The sequence below is a fragment of the Mesoplodon bidens genome (genome assembly GCF_964165515.1).
Source record: "Mesoplodon bidens genome assembly, chromosome: 7".
Classification (NCBI taxonomy): domain Eukaryota; kingdom Metazoa; phylum Chordata; class Mammalia; order Artiodactyla; family Ziphiidae; genus Mesoplodon; species Mesoplodon bidens.
Genome location: NC_138164.1, coordinates 24,061,116 through 24,082,232, shown reverse-complemented (window position 1 = coordinate 24,082,232; position 21,117 = coordinate 24,061,116). Strand labels below are relative to the sequence as shown.

At 35.9% G+C, this 21,117-nt stretch overlaps 1 protein-coding gene across 1 annotated transcript in view; it reads right to left on the bottom strand.

Annotated features, from left to right (window-relative positions):
• Positions 1-21,117, bottom strand: part of NPAT (nuclear protein, coactivator of histone transcription) — a 52,933-nt gene that overhangs the window by 25,757 nt on the left and 6,059 nt on the right. The window contains exons 2-3 of the mRNA XM_081239673.1: positions 10,596-10,714; positions 513-573 (exon numbers count right to left, since the gene is read on the bottom strand). Of these exons, the coding sequence (XP_081095799.1) occupies positions 513-573; positions 10,596-10,714 (180 nt within the window). The remainder of the gene's footprint in view (positions 1-512; positions 574-10,595; positions 10,715-21,117) is intronic.

Here is a 21,117-nt window from a genome sequence, read left to right as displayed (position 1 = left end):
ACAGTTTCTAGTTTTGTGATCTTGGAAAAGTCATCTGGCTTCTTTAATCCTCAATTTTCTGATACTTAAGAACAGGTCTAAACAATCGACAACTCTCACTGGATTATTTTAAGGACTGAGATAAAAGCTATGAAAGCACATAGCACAACGCTGCAATAGACAGTACTCAATAAATGTTAAGCTTTTTAAAAAAATGTTATCATTTACACTAATTCTTTACTGCTGAGTCTTTTAACATGTTGTAAACCATAGAAATAACCAATATGAGAGAATAAATCTAACTTTCTCCTTAAGACATGAATTTAGGAAAGTATTATTTTATACTTATCACTCAATAAAAATGAACTATTTAATTAGATATTTCACAGTAAATTTTATCTCATCATAGTTGACACAAGTTTTCTTATGGCTTTTAAGAAGTATTAATATCCTTTAAAAATTATTTTTAATTAAAAATATTAGATAAATGCTGTATAAAACTCACAAAAAAATCCCTGAACCTGAATTCTTACCTTTTGCTTTCATAGCTACATATTCATTCAAAATTGTTGTCAAATTTTTTCCAAATAAAGACTGAAAAGAAAAAGATCAAGCATTACCAAAACCAAATAATACTACCAATAATTTCCCACTACAAAATATTTCACCATAAAAATTAATAAAAGATCTGGATTACAGAGTAGATGATAAAGAAATGGTGAAGAGCAGGTCATCAAAGATGGAAACAGTCGCTTGTCAGGGGGTGAATCAAATCTTCTAAAGGTAAAGAACCTTGTCTGTTTGAATAAGATATTGTGACTATGTTTCTTTAGCTAAGATAGTACAATGGCAGGAGTGCAGTTTTCATTTGGGAGGTAGGGATCCAGTCACACAAATGAGGACCCACTCCTAATCTGCCCTTTCTATCCTGAATGCCATGTGAACCTGCCAAAGAACAAAGTAAAAAAATCGAGTGTAAGAGATATCCTTCCCAAGGATCAGTACCTTGTTATTTTCACTTCTATCATCTCATAAAGTCATTCCCCACTGCCCCCATTCCTATCAGTAATTAAAGGGCAGGCTTTTATTACCTCAAGTTTGAGGTCATATAATAGAACAGGGAAGAGCCAAGGATTTTTAGAGCAGACAGTTCTGGTTTTAAGTTCAACATTTACTGCATGTGTGAAAAATCACCCAGATTTTCTAAGGCTTACTTTCATATATAAAAATGACTTCCTAATGACTTAAGACATATGACTTCTTAATTAATACAATCTTTTGTGGTGAAGATTGATGATAAATGTAACATATCTAAGACAATGTCTACACATAGGTGATTACTTCCCTTTCCCCTCCTGAACTTTCATAGCAGATCCCTATTTTATTCTTCTGTGTCATTAAAAAAATTTTTTTATTTTATATTATAGTTGATTAACAATGCTGTGTTTGTTTCAGATGTACAGCAAAGTGATTCAGTTATACATATACATGTATCTATTCTTTTTCAAATTCTTTTCCTATGCAGGTTATTACAGAATATTGAGCAAAGTCGCCTGTGCTATATAGTAGGTCACTGTTGGTTATCTATTTTAAATATAGCAGAGTGTACATGTCAATCCAAAACTCCCAATCAATCCCTCCTCCCCCACTCCCCCCACCGGTAACCATAAGTTCGTTCTCTAAGTCTGTTTCTGTATTGTAAAAAAGTTCATTTATATTATTTTTTAGAAGATTCCGCATATAAGTGATATATTTGTCTTTCTCCATCTGACTTACTTCAGTTAGTATGATAATCTCCAGGTCCATCCATGCTGCTGCAAATGGCATTATTTCATTCGCTTTAATGGCTAATATTCCATAGTATATATGTACCACATCTTCTTTATCCATTCATCTGCTGATGGACATTTAGGTTGTTTCCATGCCTTGCCTATTGTAAAAAGCGCTGAAATGAACATTGGGGTGCATGTATCCTTCCGAACCACGTTTTTCTCCAGATACATGTCCAGGAGTGGGATTGCTGGATCATATGGTAGCTCTGTTTTTAGTTTTTTAAGGAACCTCCATACTGTTCTCCATAGAGGCTGTACAAATTTACCTTCCCACCAACAGCATAGGAGGGTTCCCTTTTCACGCTCTCTCCAGCATTTGTTTGTAGACTTTCTGACGATGGCCATTCTGACAGGTGTGAAGTGATATCTCATTGGAGTTTTGATTTGCATTTCTCTAGTAATCAGCGATGTTGAGCATCTTTTCATGTGCCTCTTAGCAATCCGTATGTCTTCTTTGGAGAAATGTCTATTTAGGACTTCTGCCCATTTTTTGATTGCATCACTCATTCTTTTGATATTGAGCTGCATGAGCTGTTTGTAAATTTTGGAGATTAATCCCTTGTCGGTCACATCATTTGCAAATACTTTCTCCCATTCTGTGGATTGTCTTTTCATTTTCTTTATGGTTTTCTTTGCTGTGCAAAAGCTTTTGGGGTTAATTAGGTCCCATTTGTCTATTACTGTTTTTATTTCCATCACTCTAGGAGATGGATACAAAATAACATTCTTGCAATTTATATCAGAGTGTTCTGCCTATGTTTTCCTCTAGGAGTTTTATAGTATCCCACCTTACAATTAGGTCTTTAATCCACTTTCACTTTGAGTTTATTTTTTTGTATGATATTAGAGAGTGCTCTAATTTCACTTTTTTACATGTAGCTGTCCAGTTTTCCCAGCACCACTTATTGAAGAGACTGTTTTTCCTCCATTGTATAATCTTGCCTCTGCTGTCGTAGATAGACCATAAGTGTGTGGGTTTATTTCTGGGCTTTCTATCCTGTTCCACTGATCTATATTTCTGTATTTGTGCCAGTACCATACTGTTTTGATGACTCTAGCTTTGTAATATAGTTTAAAGTCAGGGAGCCTGATTTCTCCAGCTCCGTTTTGCTTTTTCAAGATTGCTTTGGCTATTTGGGGTCTTTTGTGTCTCCATACAAATTAAAACATTTTTTGTTCCAGTTCTGTGAAAAATGCCATTGGAAATTTGATAGGGATTGAATTGAACCTGTAGATGGCCTTGGGTAGTATAGTTATTTTGACAATACACATTCTTCCAAGAACATGGTATCCATCTATTCGTGTCATCTTTCATTTATTTTCATCAGCATCTTATAGTTTTTGGAGTATAGGTCTTTTGCCTCCTTAGGTAGGTTTATTCCTAGGTATTTTATTCTTTTTGATGCGATGGTAAATGGGATTGTTTCTTTCTCTTTCTGATCTTTTGTTGTTAGTGTACAAGAATGCAAGAGATTTCTGTGTATTAATTTTGTATCCTGCAACTTTACTTAATTCACTGATGAGTTTAGTACTTTTCTGGTAGCATCTTTAGGATTTTCTATGTATAGTGTCGTCATCTGCAAACAGTGACAGTTTCATTTCTTCTTTTCCAATTTGGATTCCTTTTATTTCTTTTTCTTCTCTGACTGCTGTGTGTAGGGCTTCCAAAACGATGTTGAATAAAAGTGGCAAGAGTGAACATCCTTGTTTTTGTTCCTGATCTTAGAGGAAATGCTTTCAGCTTTTCATCACTGAGCATGATGCTAGCTGTAGTTTTGTCAGATACTGCCTTTATTATGTTGAGGTAGGTTCCCTCTATTCCCACTTTCTGGAGAGTGTTTTTTATCATAAATTGGTGTTGAATTTTGTTAAAAGCTGTTTCTGCATCTATTGAGATGATCATATCATTTTTATTCTTTAATTTTTTGATGTGGTGTATCACACTAATTGATTTGTGTATACTGAAAAATCCTTGCATCCCTGGGATAAATCTCACTTTATCATGGTGTATGATCCCTTTTACTGTATTGTTGGATTTGGTTTGCTAGTATTTTGTAGAGAATTTTTGTGTCTATGTTCATCAGTGATACTGGCCTGTAATTTTCTTTTTCTTGTGGTATCTTTGTCTGGTTTTGGTATCGGGGTGATAGTGGCCTCACAGAATGAGTTTGGGAATGTTCTCTCCTCTGCAATTTTTTGATATAGTTTCAGAAGGATAGGTAACTCTTCTCTAAATGTTTGACAGAATTCACCTGTGAAGCCATCTTGTCCTGGACTTTTGTTTGCTGGGAGTTTTTTAGTCAGTTTCAATTTCATTACTTGTGATTGGTCTGTTCATATTTTCTATTTCCTCCTAGTTTAGTCTTGAGAGATTGTACCTTTCTAAGAATTCATCCCTTTCTTCTAGGTTGTCCATTTTAGTGACATAGAGTTGCTTGTGGTACAGTACCTTCTGTGTTATTTGAAGTCTGAGAAGTTAAGGGATACACCTAATACTAACTTGATCATTATATCCTGCTTTATTTTTAGTAGCTAAAAAAACATTTGCTGAATGAATGCTATACAATGAATTATGTCCACATAAATTCATGTGAGGTCACAGCAAGAAGGTAGTCGTTTATAAGCCAGGAAGACGGCCTTCACCAGGATCTGAAACAGGGGCACTTGATCTTGGTCTTTACAGCCTCCAGAACAATGAGAAGTAAAAATGTGGGTGGTAGATTTGCTTGTAGTTACTAGGGTATTACTGCAGCTAAGCCCCCATAGCACACAGAGTTACACACACAGATATGCTAATCCACATATACCAAAAATCTGGGGCTTCCCTGGTGGCGCAGTGGTTGAGAGTCTGCCTGCCGATGCAGGGGACATGGGTTCGTGCCCTGGTCCGGGAAGATCCCACATGCCGCGGAGCGGCTAGGCCGGTGGGCTATGGCCACTGAGCCTGCATGTCTGGAGCCTGTGCTCCGTAACGGGAGAGGCCACAACAGTGAGAGGCCCGCATACCCCCCCCAAAAAATCTGTATTTCTGTATATGACTGTACATATATTAAAATAAACTTCATAAACTTCATAACTGATATATCTGACTATATAATTTAATGCTACAGGTCTCATTCTTATGCTTATTTGTACTTTCTTTCTCACAGAGAAACCTGGCTCCCATTATCTATATTAATTTACTTGTTAAAGTTGCTAATTTAGAAGAATTCAGAAGAATTTAAGATTCATTCATGTTATTACATGAATCAACAGTGCTGCTTTTTACTGCTTACTAGTAGGAATGTACCAGTTTGTTTATTCATTCACTTGCTGAAAGACATCTTGGTTATTTTCAGTTTTTGACCACCACAGATAAACATCAGCATGTAAGTTTTTCTGTGAATATAAGTTTTTCAATTTACTTGGGTAAATATCTGGTTGTATGAATGCTGGGTCACATGGGGCCCAGTTGTTTAACTTTATAAACAACCGACAATCTGTTTTGCAAAGCGGCTGTATGATTTTGCATTGTCATCAGCAATGAATAAGAGTTTTTGTTGCTCTGCATCTTTGCCACCAAGAATCTGACAAACTTTAAAAATTGTTTTTTATAGTAGTCATTCTAATATGTATGTATCAGTATCTGATTGGAGTATTAATTTTCATTTTCCTAATGACTAATAATGTGGAGTATTTTTTTCACATGCTTATTGCCATTCCTGTATTTTCTTTGGGGAAGGGTCTTCAGATCTCTTGCCCACTAAAGAAAAAATTCAGTTAAAAAAAAAGTTTCCTATATATTCTGGGCACAATTCCTTTTTCAGAGCTGCAAATATATTCGCCTAGCTTATGGCTTCTCATTCTTTTAATACTGTCTCTTATGGAGCAAAAATTTTAAATTTTTATAACGTTGAATTTATCAAATTTTCATTTTTTAGTCAGTGCTTTTAGCTTCATGTCTAAAAATTCATTACCAAAACCAAGATTGCACAGTTTCTCCTATGTTTTCTTCTGAAAGTCTTATAGTTCTATGTTCTACATCTTGATCTATTATCCACTGTTGGTTAATTTTTGTATGAGGTATGGGTAAAGGTTCTTCTTTTTCTTCTTTTTTTAAAATCTGGATGTCTAATTGTTCTATCACCACTTGTTGTTAAGATCATCCTTTCTCTAGTGAATTGCCTTTGTGCTTCTGTCAGAAAAATCATATTTGGACTCTCTATTTTGTTCCACTGATCTTATGCCTAACTATCTCCTAATGCCACTCAATCCTGATCACTACTGCTGGTTAGTAAGTCTTAAGGTCGAGTAATGTGAGTCCTTGAACATATCCTTTTTAAGAACTGTTTGGGTTATTCTTCCACAACACTACTTAAGTGGTACCTGTGCTCCTACTCCAAGGGGCCAGCACTGCACATCAGCAAGCTGGCAGCAGTAGTGGCTGGGCCTCAGACCCCCAGTTTGAAGGACAGCCCTGCCCACCACCACACCCACAGCAGCTGCGGCCCAACCACAACAGGAAGGTGCACACAGCCCACACAGTGGATACCCCTGGAGCACCTGGCTCTGGTGACAGGGGGATTCTACCACTGAGCCCACCGGACACCTTCTACATAAAGCCACTCTTTCAAGACCAGGATAATACATAGAAACAAATACAGAGAGCTAGGCAAAATGAAGAGACAAAGGAATACCTTACAAACAAAACAAGATAAAACCCCAGAAAAAGAACTAAACAAAAGAGAGATTAGCAATTTACCAGCTAAAGAGTTTAAAGTAATAGTCATAAAGATGCTCACTGAACTTGGGAGAAGAACTGATGAACTCAGGTGAGAACTTCAACAAAGAGAAAATACAAGAAAGAACCAATGAGAACTGAAGAATACAATAACCGAAGTGAAAATAACACTACAATCAACAGATTAGAGAATGCAGAAGAATGGATCAGCAATCTGGAAGACAAGGTAGCAGAAATCACCCAATTAAAACAGAAAAGATTGAAAAAAATGAGGATAGTTTAAGGGATCTCTGGGACAACGTCATGCACACTAACTTTCCCATAATAGGGATTCCAGAAGGAGAAGAGTGAGAGAGAAAAGAATAGAAAACCCATCTGAAGAAATAATGGCTGAAAACGTCCCTAACTTGTCAAAGGAAAAGACATCCAAATACAGAAAGCATAGAGTCCCATACAAAATTAACCGAAAGAGACCCACACCAAGACACATTATAATTTAAATGTCAAAAGTTAAAGAGAAACAGAGAATCTTAAAAACAGCAAGTGAAAAACAACTAATTACATACAAGAGAACCCCTATAAGATGATCAGAGGATTTTTCAGCAGAAACGTCACATGCCACAAGTGACTGGCACAACATATTGAAAGTGGTGGAAAAAATAACCAAACAACCAAGAATACTCTACCTGGCAAGATTATAATTCAGAAGTGAAGGATACAGTTTCCCAGATGAACAAAGCCAAAGGAGTTCATCACCACTAAACTGACCCTGTAAGTAATGTTTAAAGGGACTTCTTTAAATGGAAAGGCCAAAACTAGAAATAAGAAAATTATGAAAGAAAAATATTTCACTGGTAGAGACAAACACATAGTAAAGGTAGTGGATCACCCACTATAAAGCTAGTACGAAGGCTATATACAGTCTACAACAGACTCAGTTGTTCAAATCTAAAGACACACAAAGAGTAAAAATGAAGAGATGGAAAAATATTCCATGCAAATGGAAATGAAAATAAAGCTGGGGTAGCAATACCTGTATCAGATAAAACAGACTTTAAAACAAAGACAAAGAAAGGCATTTCATATCGATAAAGTGATCAATGATCTTTTAAGTGGGTGCTACTTTAACAAAAATCAGCTATTGTCAATAAACCAATTCAACACAAACAAATTTGATACTGGACTGCAAGTTAGTGTTAAGAATGTGATTACGGGCTTCCCTGGTGGTGCAATGGTTGAGAGTCCGCCTGCTGATGCAGGGGACACGGGTTTGTGCTCCAGTCTGAGAAGATCCCACATGCCGCGGAGCGGCTAGGCCCTTGAGCCATGGTCGCTGAGCCTGCACGTCCGGAGCCTGTGCTCCACAACGGGAGAGGACACAACAGTGAGGGCCCGCATACCGCAAAAAAAAAAAAAAAAAAACAATGTGATTAGGACTTCTTTGGATTTGTGAACAATGTTTTTGGTAGCTTTACAAATATAATAATTATAAAGTATTTGGCAGACAGGATAAATTAACTCTGGATTACAACTTATGATATTGTGAACTTAAAAAAGTCTAATAAAAAGTTTATTGAGTATTTTTCTCTGAATGCTCTCATTCTTTAAAATTATTGTCATTAAATAAATGAAGAGCCCAAGAGTATCCAATCATTTGCGGTGAAGATCCAAAATCCCTGAAACTGTTGGGATCATATGTGTTATTTATTTAATTTTTAAAAGCAGTTTAATGTTCACAATAAAATTGAGAGGAAGGTACAGAGATTCTCCATAAATTCCTGCTTCCACAATTGCAATGCCCCCCCTATTATCAGCATCACTCCCAAATGTGTATTAAATTTCATTTTTTTTTAGATTTTGAGATAATGCCTATTATTCCTGGACATAAACTGTGTATTATGTAATAACTCCTGTGGGGTTGGGGCAGCAGCTCACAATCTAAAATTAACATTTCTACAACTAAATGGATAAATAGTTAGAGAGTGGGATTTTTAAAAAGGGCTATAAATATCAGTTCAAATTAGGTCCTGCTGTCAAAAGAGTTGTGGATCTGGATCACTCTTGTAAAATGTTATCATCAATTTGCTGATGCTGAGTATGCGCCTGGTAGATATTCAGTAAATTAGGAAAATCACTTCCTAATTGGTATCAAAGTGAAAGCTGATTACAGTAAGTCCCTTACATATGAATGAGTCCCATTCCAAGAGCTCATTTGTTAAGTCCAACAAAGTTAGCCTAGGTACCCAACTAACACAATCAGCTATATAGTACTGTATTTTAATAGGTTTATAATACTTTTCACACAAATAATACATAAAAAACAAACACAAAAAATAAAGAAAACATTTTTAATCTTACAGTACAGTACCTTGAGAAGTACAGTAGTACAGTACAATAGCTGGAATACAGGGGCTGGCATTGAGTCAAAAGGCAAGAAGAGTTACTGACTGGAGGAGGGAGAGGAGGTGGGAGATGGTAGAGCTGAAGGATCGTCAGCAATAGGAGATGGAGGGCAAACTACAATTTCACTCACGCCTGACGTTGATGGCACAGGTTCTAGTTCCTTGCTGGATTCAATTCCATCTATCCTCTTGAAAAAACGACCCAGTGATGTCTGGGTAGTAGCATCTCGCATCTTTGAAAGTTTGCAATTTGAAGGTTCGTATGTAGGGAACTTACTCTATTTCCCTTAGGCAGACACAGGGCTTTCTGTGTCACATCGTTAGCCATCCCCCTTAAATGAATGGATTAGATGTAGTTTCTGTTTGTTTATTCTTGAAAAAACTATTTGAACAACAAAAGGATGTAAATGGTACCTTGCAGATCAGACACAGTCAATAAATGGCCATTTCAAAACAAAAACAAAAAACTTGTTGGGATTTTGACTGTAATGAATGTATAGATCAAAATTTGGAGAACAGATGTCTTAACAATATTGAGTTGCTCATTCCATGAACACAGAGTATCTCTTTTTATTCAAGTCTTTGATTTCTTTCATGTAGATTTTAGCATACAGATTTTACGCATATTTTTTTAGATGTATTACCTAAGTATTTTAGTTTTGTTTGTTTGTTGGGTGCTACTGTAAATGGTATATATATTTTTTAATTCCACTTCCCGTGGTTCATTGTAGGTATAAAGAAATATGACGGACTTTCGTACACTTTGTATCCTGTGACCTTGCTAAACTCCAGAAGTTTTGTAGGTTTTTTCAGGTTTCCTCCATAGATAATCATGTTGTCTGTGACAGTTGAAATGAATCTAAAGACCCATGTTTAAAATAAAATGACAAAATACCATTTCAAATAATGCAGTTCTAGCATATACCCATTAAATACCAAACAATGCTCTACTGGTCTAGTGATATTTAAAAAAGAGGTGACAACAAGATATCAAAATATCTGTTTTATATTTGCCTGAAGTAAGCAACTATAGGAAAAGCAAATATAGGAAAGATTGGACTGCTATATAATGCCATAGACCAGGTGGCTTGTTTCTCACTGTTCTGCAGGCTGGGAAATCCAAGATCAAGTTGGCAGATGATTTGGTTCCTGGTGAGGACCAATTTCCTGGCTTGTAGACATCCTCCTTCTTGTGTGTGCACATGGACATTTCTCTGTCTTTCACTTTTTAAATCCCATCATGAGGGTCCCAACTTCATGTCCTAATCTAAACCTATTTACTTTCCAAAGGCCTTACCTCTAAATACCATAAACTGAGGGGTGGGGTTTCAATATATGAATTTTGGAGGGATACAAATATTTAGTCCATAACAGGCAGTAAACAAGTAAGCCCCAAAATAAGCAGTAGTGAAACTAATTAGAAATGAGGGTGTCATTTTGAAACTGACTCTCAAAGTCAAAGTTGGAACTCACTTCCCAGCTTAGACATAAATGTATGAAAAACAGAGCTGGCCTTCTTTAGGTCTTTCCACCCATACATGAATCAAACTATCAAATTTCTGCCCATTTTGATTTTGCTAATGAGCTGATTTTTAAGACCATGTTTATAGTGTCTTATGTGAGTCAATGATGAAATATTTCCTTAAAGAACAAATCACTCACCAGTAAGCAGGCCGGGATAAAACCTTCATCTGTACAGTGTTCTGCATATTCTTTTAAATTTGAACTTTCCAAAATAAAAGCCTGGCAGGTAGAAGTAAGGTTCTCTTGTTGTAAGTAACCTAAAGGAAAAATAAAATGTAACTCAGTAATTTTAGTAAATGCAGTACTTTCAATTAAAACTGCTGTTGAAAATACTACAGCAGTTTCATATCATAAATGTAACTTCAGGTGAACATGACGGGATTCTACAGCCTTGCCCGAAACACCAGTTTGTGCTGCAGTACAAAGCAGAATTCATAAAACAGCTGTTCGAAAAGAAAAACTCTAGCTAATATGCTATAAAGCCATAGTAAACAAAACAGTATGGTACTGGCATAAAAACAGACAAATAGATCAGTGGAACAGAACTGAGAGCCTAGAAAAAATCCACAGCATAAATGGTCAACTAAATTTGACAAGGGAGCCAAGAATACTCAATGGAGAAAAAAACATCTGTTCAACAAATGGTGCTAGAAAAATTGGATATTCACATGTAAAAGAGTGAAACTAGACCCTTATCTTACACCACTCACAAAAATTAACTTGAAATGGATTAAAGACTTAAACATAAGACCTGAAAGCAAGAAACTCCTAGAAGAAAACAGGAAAAAAGCCCTTTGACAGGGGTCTTGGCAATGATTTTCTGGCTTTGACACCTAATGCACAAGTTACAAAATAAAAAGTAAACAAGTTGGAATGTATCAAATTAAAAAGTTTCTGCACAGCAAAAGAAGCCCATCAACAAAATGAAAAAACAACCTATGGAATGGGAAAAATATTTCCACATTTCTATCTGATAAGGGGTTAATAACCCAAATAAATAAAGAACTCATAAAATTCAAGAGCAAGAAACCAAGTTATCCAATTAAAAAGTGGCAAAAGACCTGAAGAGACATTTCTCCAAAGAAGATACATAAAAGGCCAATAGGTAAATGAAATGATGCTCAGCATCACTAGCCATTAGGAAATGCAAATCAAAATCACAATGAGATATCATCTCATGCCTGTTAGAATGGCCATCACCAAAAAGACAACAGAAAACAAATGCTGGAGAGGATGTGTAAAACAGGGAACCCTTGTGTACCGTTGGTGAGATTGAAAACTGATACAGCCACTACGGAAAACAGTATGGAGGATCCTCAAAAAATTAAAAATAGAACTACCATATGATCCAGCAATTCCACTTCTGGGAATATATCCAAAGGAAAGAAAAACCACTATCTTGAAAAGATATCTGTGCCCCCTGTGTTCATAGCAGCATTATTTACAATAGCCAAGGCATAGAAACAACCTAAGTGTCCACTGATGAATGTATGGATAAATAAGTTGTGGTGTATATATACACACAATGGAGTATTATTCAGCCATTAATAAAAAAATGAAATCTTGACATTTGGGACAACATAGATAGAACTTGAGAGTATTATGGTAAGTGAAATAACTTAGGCCAAGACAGACAAATGCTATATGATCTCACTCATATGTGGAATCTTAAAAACAAAAACAAAAAAACCCCAACTGAACTCACAGAAAAAGAGACCAGATTTGTGGTTACCAGAGGCAGGGGATGGAAGGAGGGGCAATCAGAAAACGGTGGTCAGAAGGTACAAATTTCCAGTTACAAGATAAATACAGTTGACCCTTGAACAATGCTGGGGCTAAGGGCATCGATCCTCCACACAGTCGAAAAATCCATGTATAACTATAGTTGGCCCTCCAAATCCGAGGTCCACATACACAGATTCAACCAACTATGGATCATGTAGTACTGTAGTGTGTGTTTGTTGAAAAAAAAATCCACATGTAAGTGGACCCGCACAGTTCAAATCTGTGTTGTTTAAGGGTCAACTGTAAATACTAGGGACTGTAAGTACATTGCAATATAGTAAGTGACTATACTTAATGCTGCTGTATGATATATATGAAAATTGTTAGGAGATTTAATCGATCCTAAGAGTTCTCATCACAAGGGAAAAAAAAATTTTTTTTGCTTTCTCTTTTTATTGTATTTATGTGAGATGATAGAGGCTAACTGAACTTACTGCAGCAATCATTTCACAATATATATGTCAAACCATTATGCTGTACACCTTAAACTTATACAGTGATGCATATCAATTACATCTCAATAAAACTGGAAAAAACCAAAACTCCCAGAAACTCTAGCTAACCCAGAAAAATAAGGTGTTTGATAAAGTGCAATTACTGCACAGTATTGCTTACAGGAGAAACAATAAAGTAACAATAAATAACAAGAGAACCAATAAGTGATAAATGTTCTACTCCGTAACCTCCACATTAACTAGGTTAGTAGATGGTATAAATTAACTTATTGGATTATGAAAAAAATTACATTCTCTCAACATTGCAATTTACCTGTATATTTCACTTATTTGCCTAATGGTTTAAAAAAAAACTGAAGAGAAGACCTACTTTGTATGAAATGTAAGAAAGGCACTCCTTTGCTTTTTAATTTCTGCCCTTTGGGAATCAAAGCATTAACTATTTAAACCAGAACTTTAACATTCACACCTAACTGACATTTATGAAACAATATCATGTACCAGTGCTTTGTACTTTCATATATGTGAACACTGTCTTGACTAGCATCCTATCCTTGTTTTTTTTATTTCTTAGCATCACTGAGGTTCAACTAACCAACTCTATAAGCAGTAGTATAGCAGAAAAAGAACACTAGATAGGATATCAGGAGACAAGGTTCTTATTCTATTGTGTTAAAATAAGCACTGTGTCTTTGGGGAAAAAAAGCACTTAAATTCTTCCAGAGTAAGATACTTCATCTATGAGGCATCACACCTGCCTTGACTTGTGAATCAAATCTGGTTATTTCCTTGTGTAAAGATGAAGGGTTCACATCATTTCCCACAGCTCTCAGGTTAAACTTCTAAATCCTGAGCAGCTTCAGCAGGAATGGAAGAGTAAGGACCTCCAAAAGTCCTCTCTTCTATAAAAGCAATGAGAACACTGGCACAAATTATTAAACTCTTACAGAACTCTGAAAATAATCATTGTCTTGCAAAAAAATCTGTGAGCATTTATTAAGAAAAATGGCTGAATGTCAGTAAGGACAATGAACACTGTGGCATTTTAACTTCCTCTATTTTCATGCTCATCTCTCCGAGTGGTATACTTGAAAATCAACAGCCTGCAAATGCAGTGAAAACCAGCAGCCCAGTAGAAAACGGACAGATCAGATGAAGCTGGAATCTTTCCCAAGTCCCATTCCCAGAAACTGTCATTATTTGATTTGTGTGACAACTCCATGTAAAACCTCACTTGCATGGCTTGTCTTTGAATTGAATCAAAGTTCACCCTGTGTAAACCTTCTCCTTGGAGGTGTTTTTGTTAAATCAATCGGCAGAAACTGTTTAACACTACAGCTGCCTATGACAGAGATAATGGTTGGGACAAAAAACAAGCTAAACAAACAAACTCAAAAAGAAAAGCTGGGGAATGAGAAGTCTGTAGGGGGATTTTAAAAGCTCTGACATACTCCTGGGACACTAGAAGGCCATGTGCCAATGTAGGGTACCATGTGTATTCAGAAAAGATCTGACAAAGCCCTAAGCGCTCACCTCTGGCTGACCATAAGCCTCTGACAAGCAGGAAGTGAAGGCTAAGGCAAAGCTGTCAAATGCTTAGCTGAATGTTGAAGCATACCCCAATGTACACACAGCCCCCTAGCAAACAGTGGGAGATTTATTGACTCCAAGCATTTAAGGAAATCATTGTCCAATCACAGAATATAAACTCAAAGAATATAGACTTTATATAATTAGTTCAGGAGACTAATTGTTAAAAAAAAACTGCTAAACAACAACAAGGCGCAATAACAAACATGGAGGGAGATGAATCAGATTACAAGAGTTGTCACATTCTACCACTATACCGATTGAAAACTTTCAAAGTCCTCAATTTTCAATAAAGAAATTATGAGACATGCAGAAAAACAAGAAAGTATGGCTAATAAACAAGGGGGAAAATATGCGGTCAGTAGAAACTGTCACTAAGGAAGCCAAGGCACTAGACTTAAAACTTTCAGCTTTTTAAAATAAGGTCAGAGAACTAAAGAAAACTATGCCTAAATATCTAAAAAAAATTATGAGAACATCTATCAAAAAGAAATAAAAGAGAAAGAAATTAAAAGAAAAAAACCATGTAGAAATTCTGGAGTTGAAAACAAAAAACATAATAACTGAAGTACAAAATCTGCCAATAAATAGCAGATGTGAGGAGAAAGATCAAAGAATCAGTGCACTTGAACATAGATCAAATGAGATTATCCAGTATGAGGAACAGAAACAAAAAAAGAATGACGAAAGTGAACAGTCTCAGAGACCTATGAAACTTTTTCAAATGTACCAACATAAGCATATGTTCTGGGGGTCCCAGAATGAACGGAGAGAAAGAAAAGGGTAGAAAGAATATTTGAAGAAATAATGGCTGAGAACACCCAAAATTTTAGGAAACTATAATCAATCTACTTATTCAGGAAACTAAAAAACTACAAGCAAGATAAACTCAAAGAGATCCATAGCTAGACATATCATAAATTGTCAAAAGAGAGAATCTTGAAAGTGGAAAGAGAAATGGCTTATAACATACAAGGGATCCACTATAAGATTAACAGCTGAGTTCTCATTAGAAACCATGAAGGCCAGAGGCAGTGAGATGACATATTAAAAGTGCTGACAGAAAAAAGTCAACCAAGAATTCTATTATCTAGCATGACTTCTTCAAAATTAAGAAACTAAGATAGTCCCAGATTAAAAACACTGAAAGAATCTGTTGCTAACAGAGTTGCCCTATATGAAATATTAAAGGGAGTCCTTCAGACTAAAATGAAAGTCAAATCCACACTAAAAAATTAATGAAAAATGGTAAAGGTAACTACACAGGCAAGAATAAAATAGTATAAATGATATTTGTTTGTAATCCTTTTTCTCCTCTCTGCTTTAAAAGACAACTGCAGGGACTTCCCTGGCACTCCAGTGGTTAAGACTCTGTGCTTCCAATGCAGGGGGCGTGGGTTCCATCCCTGGTTGGGGAACTAAGATCCCACATGCTATGTGGCCAAAAAAAAAAAAAAAAAATTATAAAATAAAATAAAAATAAATAAATAAAAAGGGGGAAAATGTTAAAAAAAAAGACATCTACATACAGCAACAATTATAAATCTGTCTTGATGGGCATACAATATATGAAGATGTAATTTATATTACTTTAACAGCAAAAAGAAGGGGAAAGGGAATGGAATTATAAAGGTGCAAAAATTTTAATATACTATTGAAACTAAGTTGATATTAATCCAAATAGAACTGTTTTAAGTTAACTGTAATCTCTAAGCAATCATGAAGAAAATAACTTAAACATAAAAAATAAAAAGGAAACAATGAAATTAGAATGTTAAACTGGATCTATTCAATACAAAAAAGGCAGTACTAGAGGAATAGCAGAACAAAAAAAAATAAAATGTATAGACTACAAATAATTAAATGGTAGACAAAATCCACACCTAACCAGTAATTATTTAATGGCAATGGATTAAGCACCTAATTAAAAGGCAGAGACTCACAGAATGAATAAAAATATGATCCAACTATATGTTCTTGACAATAGACATACTTTAAAGACACAAATTAGTTGAAAATAAAAGGATGGAAAAAGATACACCATCCAGACAGTAACCTAATGACAGCTGGAGAGGCTACACCAGTATTAGACAAAGTGGACATTAAAACAAGTGAACATCATATTCAATGGTGAAAGACTCAAAGCTTTCCCCACAAGATCAAGGACAAGACAAAGATGTCTACTCTTGCCACTTCTATGCAACACTGTACTGAAAGTTCTAGCCTGGGCAAGACATCATCTAATCTGAAAATAGAGATTATTTGACTCCTTCCTTTCCAATCTGGATGCCTGTTATTTCAATTTCTCTCCTAATTGCCCAGTTTTTAATAAATGAAAAAAGACTGAAATCATACTGAGTATGGAATGAAATGAGAAATCAGAAACAATGGGAAATTCACAAATATGTGGAAATTAAACACTCTCCTAAATAATCAAAGGGTCAAAGAATATATGAATAAGTAGAAATATTTTAAGATAAATGCAAACAAAAATACAATATACCAAAACTTATGGGATGCAGCTAAAGCATTGCTTATTTGTATACTTATAGCTATAAATACCTGTATTAAAAAGATGAAAGACCTCAAATCCATAACCTATACTTGTACTTTAAGAAACTAGAAATAGAACAAACTAAACCCAAAGGAAGCAGAGGGAAGGAAATAATGGATATTAGAGAAAAAAAAATAGAGTTAAAAAATAGAAATGAAACCAAAAGTCAGTCCTCTGTTTCCAGATGAGATGATGTCACATATAGAAAATTTTAAATGACTTCAGCAAGGCTGTGGGATACAAGATGCACATACAGAAGTCAACTGTATATCTATACACTTGCAATGAACAATCCAAAAATGAAATTAAGAAAACAATTCTATTTAAAATAGCATTAAAAAGAATACTTAGAAATAAGTTTAACAAAACAAGACTACACTAAAACTAGAAAACATTGAAAGATGTTAAATAAGACTAAATAAATGGGAAGATATCTTGGGTTCATGGATCCAAAGAATATCAATACTCCCAAAGTTGACCTACACACACAACACAATCCCTATCAAAACCCCACCTGCCTTTTTTGCAGAAATTAATAAACTGATTCTAAAATTTGTAAGGAAATACAAGGGACACAGAGTAGCAAAACAATCTCGAAAACAAAAAACTGGAGGACTCACATTTACCTATTTCAAAACATATTACAAAGCTATAGTAATCAAGATAACTGTGTACTGGCATAAGGATAGACATGTAGATCAGTTGAACAGAATTAACAGTCTAAGCTTTTATGGTCAATTGATTTTTTAGAAAAGTACCACATCACTTCAATGGGGGAAAGAATAGTCTTTTCACAGTTGGTGCTGGGACAACTGGATAGCCACCTGCAAAAAATTGAAGTTGGACCCTTTCTTCATGCTAAATACAAAAAGTAACTCAAAATGAATCAAAGACCTAAATATAAGAGCTAAAATTATAACTTTTTTTTCTTTCTTTTTTTTTTTTTTCGGTATGCAGGCCTCTCACTGTTGTGGCCTCTCCCGTCGCGGACCACAGGCTCTGGACGCGCAGGCTCAGCGGCCATGGCGGCATGCGGGATCCTCCAGGACCGGGGCACGAACCCGTGTCCCCTGCATTGGCAGGCGGACTCTCAACCACTGCGCCACCAGGGAAGCCCTAAAATTATAACTTTTAGAAAAAAATCACAGGTGTAAATTTTTTTGACCTTGGATTAGACAATGGTTTCTTACATATGGCATCTAAAGAATAAGCAACCAAAGAAAAAAAATAAATTGAACTTTATCAAAATTAAAAACTTTTGTACTTCCAAAGATACCATCAAGAAAGTGAAAAGACAACCAACAAAACGGAAGAAAATATTTGCAAATCATATATCTGATAAGGGACCAGAATCCAGAATATATTTAAAAACTCTTGCAAGACAATAATGAGACAAATAACCCAATTAAAAAATGCACAAAAGATCTGAACAGACCTTTCTCCAAAGAAGATACACAAACTGCTAATAAGCACATGAAAAGAGACTCAACTTCGTTGGTCATTAGGAAAATGTAAAAGCAAAAGCACAATGAGATGTACTAATTCATACCCATTAGGATATCTAGAATTAAAAGACAGACAGTAGTTAGTACTGGCAAAAATGTGGAGAAATTGGGGCTTCCCTGGTGGCGCAGTGGTTGAGAGTCCGCCTGCCGATGCAGGGGACACGGGTTCGAGCCCCAATCCGGGAAGATCCCACATGCCGTGGAGCAGCTGGGCCCGTGAGCCATGGCCGCTAAGCCTGCGCATCCGGAGCCTGTGCTCCGCAACGGGAGAGGCCACAACAGTGAGAAGCCCGCGTACCGCAAAAAAAAAAAAAAAAAAAGTGGAGAAATTGGAAACCTCGTATATTGCTGGTGGGAACATAAAATGGTACAGCCACTTTTGAAAACCATATGTTAAGTTCTCAAAAATAGTAAACATAGAATTACCATACAACCAAGCTATTCCACTCCTAGGAATATATCTAAGAGAACTGAAATCACATGCCCAAACAAAACTTGTACACAAATGTTCAGCATTTGTACAGCAGCATTTTTAATAATAGTCCCAAAGTGGAAACAACCTACTGTTCATCAATGGACAAAAAAAATGTGGTATATCCATACAACAGAATATTATTCAGCCATAAGAAGGAATTAACTATCTATACTTGGTCAAACACTGATGAATCTTGAAAACACTGGTAAATTCAAGAAGTCAGACATAAAAGGCCACATACTGTATAATCATATTTACATGAAATGTCCAGAATAGGTAAATCTATAGACAGAAACTAAATTACTAGTTGCCAGAAGATGGGAAAAGGGAGAAATTAAGAGTGACTCTTAACGAGTATGGGGTTGCTTTCCGGGGTGGTAAGATGTTCTGGAATTAAGATAATGGTGATGGTAGCACAACATGTACTAAAAACTACTGAAATTTACACTTTGTGGTATGTGAATTATATCTCAATGAGAAAAAATCCTATATTCTTAATATGTCATATGAGGCTCTACTTGTTTTATATCCTAATTTCCTTTTTAGCCTTATGTCTTGTCATTCCATCTTTCCTAGCCAAACTGGTCTTTCAATTCCACGAATACATGAATGCCTTTTTAAAAAATTGAAGTATAGTTGATTTACAATGTTGTGTTAATTTCTGCTGTACAGCAAAGTGATTCAGTTATATATAAATAAATAAATAAATAAATACACACACGCGCGCACACACACACATACATAAACATTTAAAACATTCTTTTCCATTATGGTTATCACAGGATATAGAATATAGTTCCCTGTGCTGTACGGTAGCACCTTGTTGTTTATACAACAATCTCTCAATCCATCCCCTCCTCCCCTCTGCAACCACAAGTCTGTTCTCTATGTCTGAGAGTTTTTCTGTTTTGTAAATAGGTTCATTTGTGTCATATTTTAGATTCCACATGTAAGTGATATCATATAGTATTTGTCTTTCTCTTTTTGACTTACTTTACTTAGTATGATAATCTCCAAGTCCATCCATGTTGCTGCAAACGGCATTATTTCATTCTTTCCTATGGCTGAGTAGTATTCCATTGTATACATGTACCACATCTTTATCCAGTCATCTGTTGATGGACATTTAGGTTGTTTCCATGTCTTGGCTATTGTGAATAGTGCTGCTATGAACATACGGGTGCATGTATCTTTTTGAATTATCGTTTTGTCTGTTTATATGCCCAGGAGTGGGACTGCTGGATCATATGACAACTGTAATTTTAGTTGAGGAACCTCCATACTGTTTTCTATAGTGGCTGCACCAACTTATATTCTCACCAACAGTGTAGGAGGGTTCCCTTTTTCCAACACCCTCTCCAACATTTGTTATTTGTAGACTTTGTTTTGTTTTGTTTTTGTTTATTTTGCGGTACGCGGGCCTCTCACTGTTGTGGCCTCTCCCGTTGCGGAGCACAGGCTCCGGATGCTCAGGCTCAGCGGCCATGGCTCACAGGCCTAGCCACTCCGCGGCATGTGGGATCTTCCCGGTTCGTGCCCCTGCATCGGCAGGCAGACTCTCAACCACTGCGCCACCAGGGAAGCCCCTGTAGACTTTTTAATATGGCCATTCTGACTGATGCGAGGTGGTACTTCATTGTAGTTTTGATTTCTACTTAATAATTACTGATGTTGAGCATGTTTTCAATACGTGAATGCTCTTATTTCAAGGCTACTGTATATTTTATTCCCTTTGCTTGGGCAGCTTATTTTTTCTTAGCCTAGCTACTTCCAACTCATTCTTTTTTTTTTTTTCCAACTCATTCTTCAGGTCTACTGTAATTATCACTTCCTCAGAGAATCTCTTTTTGAATTCCCTATGTACCGAAATCCTATTACTGGATACTAGATTCCCTTTGTAGTATATTTACCCCAGTGTTGGTATAATAGTTAACAACTACTAAGGCAATTATTACTAAGGTCTTTCCCAACTTTAAAATTATAAAGGTCTACCCTCTTCACCTGGAATGATATCTTCAACCGGGCCCTTCAAGTCAAAAAATTGAGAGGGCCTACAAAGTTATTATATATGCGCATTATGAAAAGAAAAGGACAAGGAAATTGTCATCCCATTTTAGGGAATGCCTTACCTGGGATTTGGGAACCAATTCACCAGTTTGTACTCATAGCTGATGAATCAGTTTTCCAACCTCTCGCTAATCAATGCTACAGGGAGAAACAAACATACAAACAACAACAACAACAACAACAACAACCAAAGACATTGTCGTTTGGAGTGTGAGAAAGCATTCAGAAA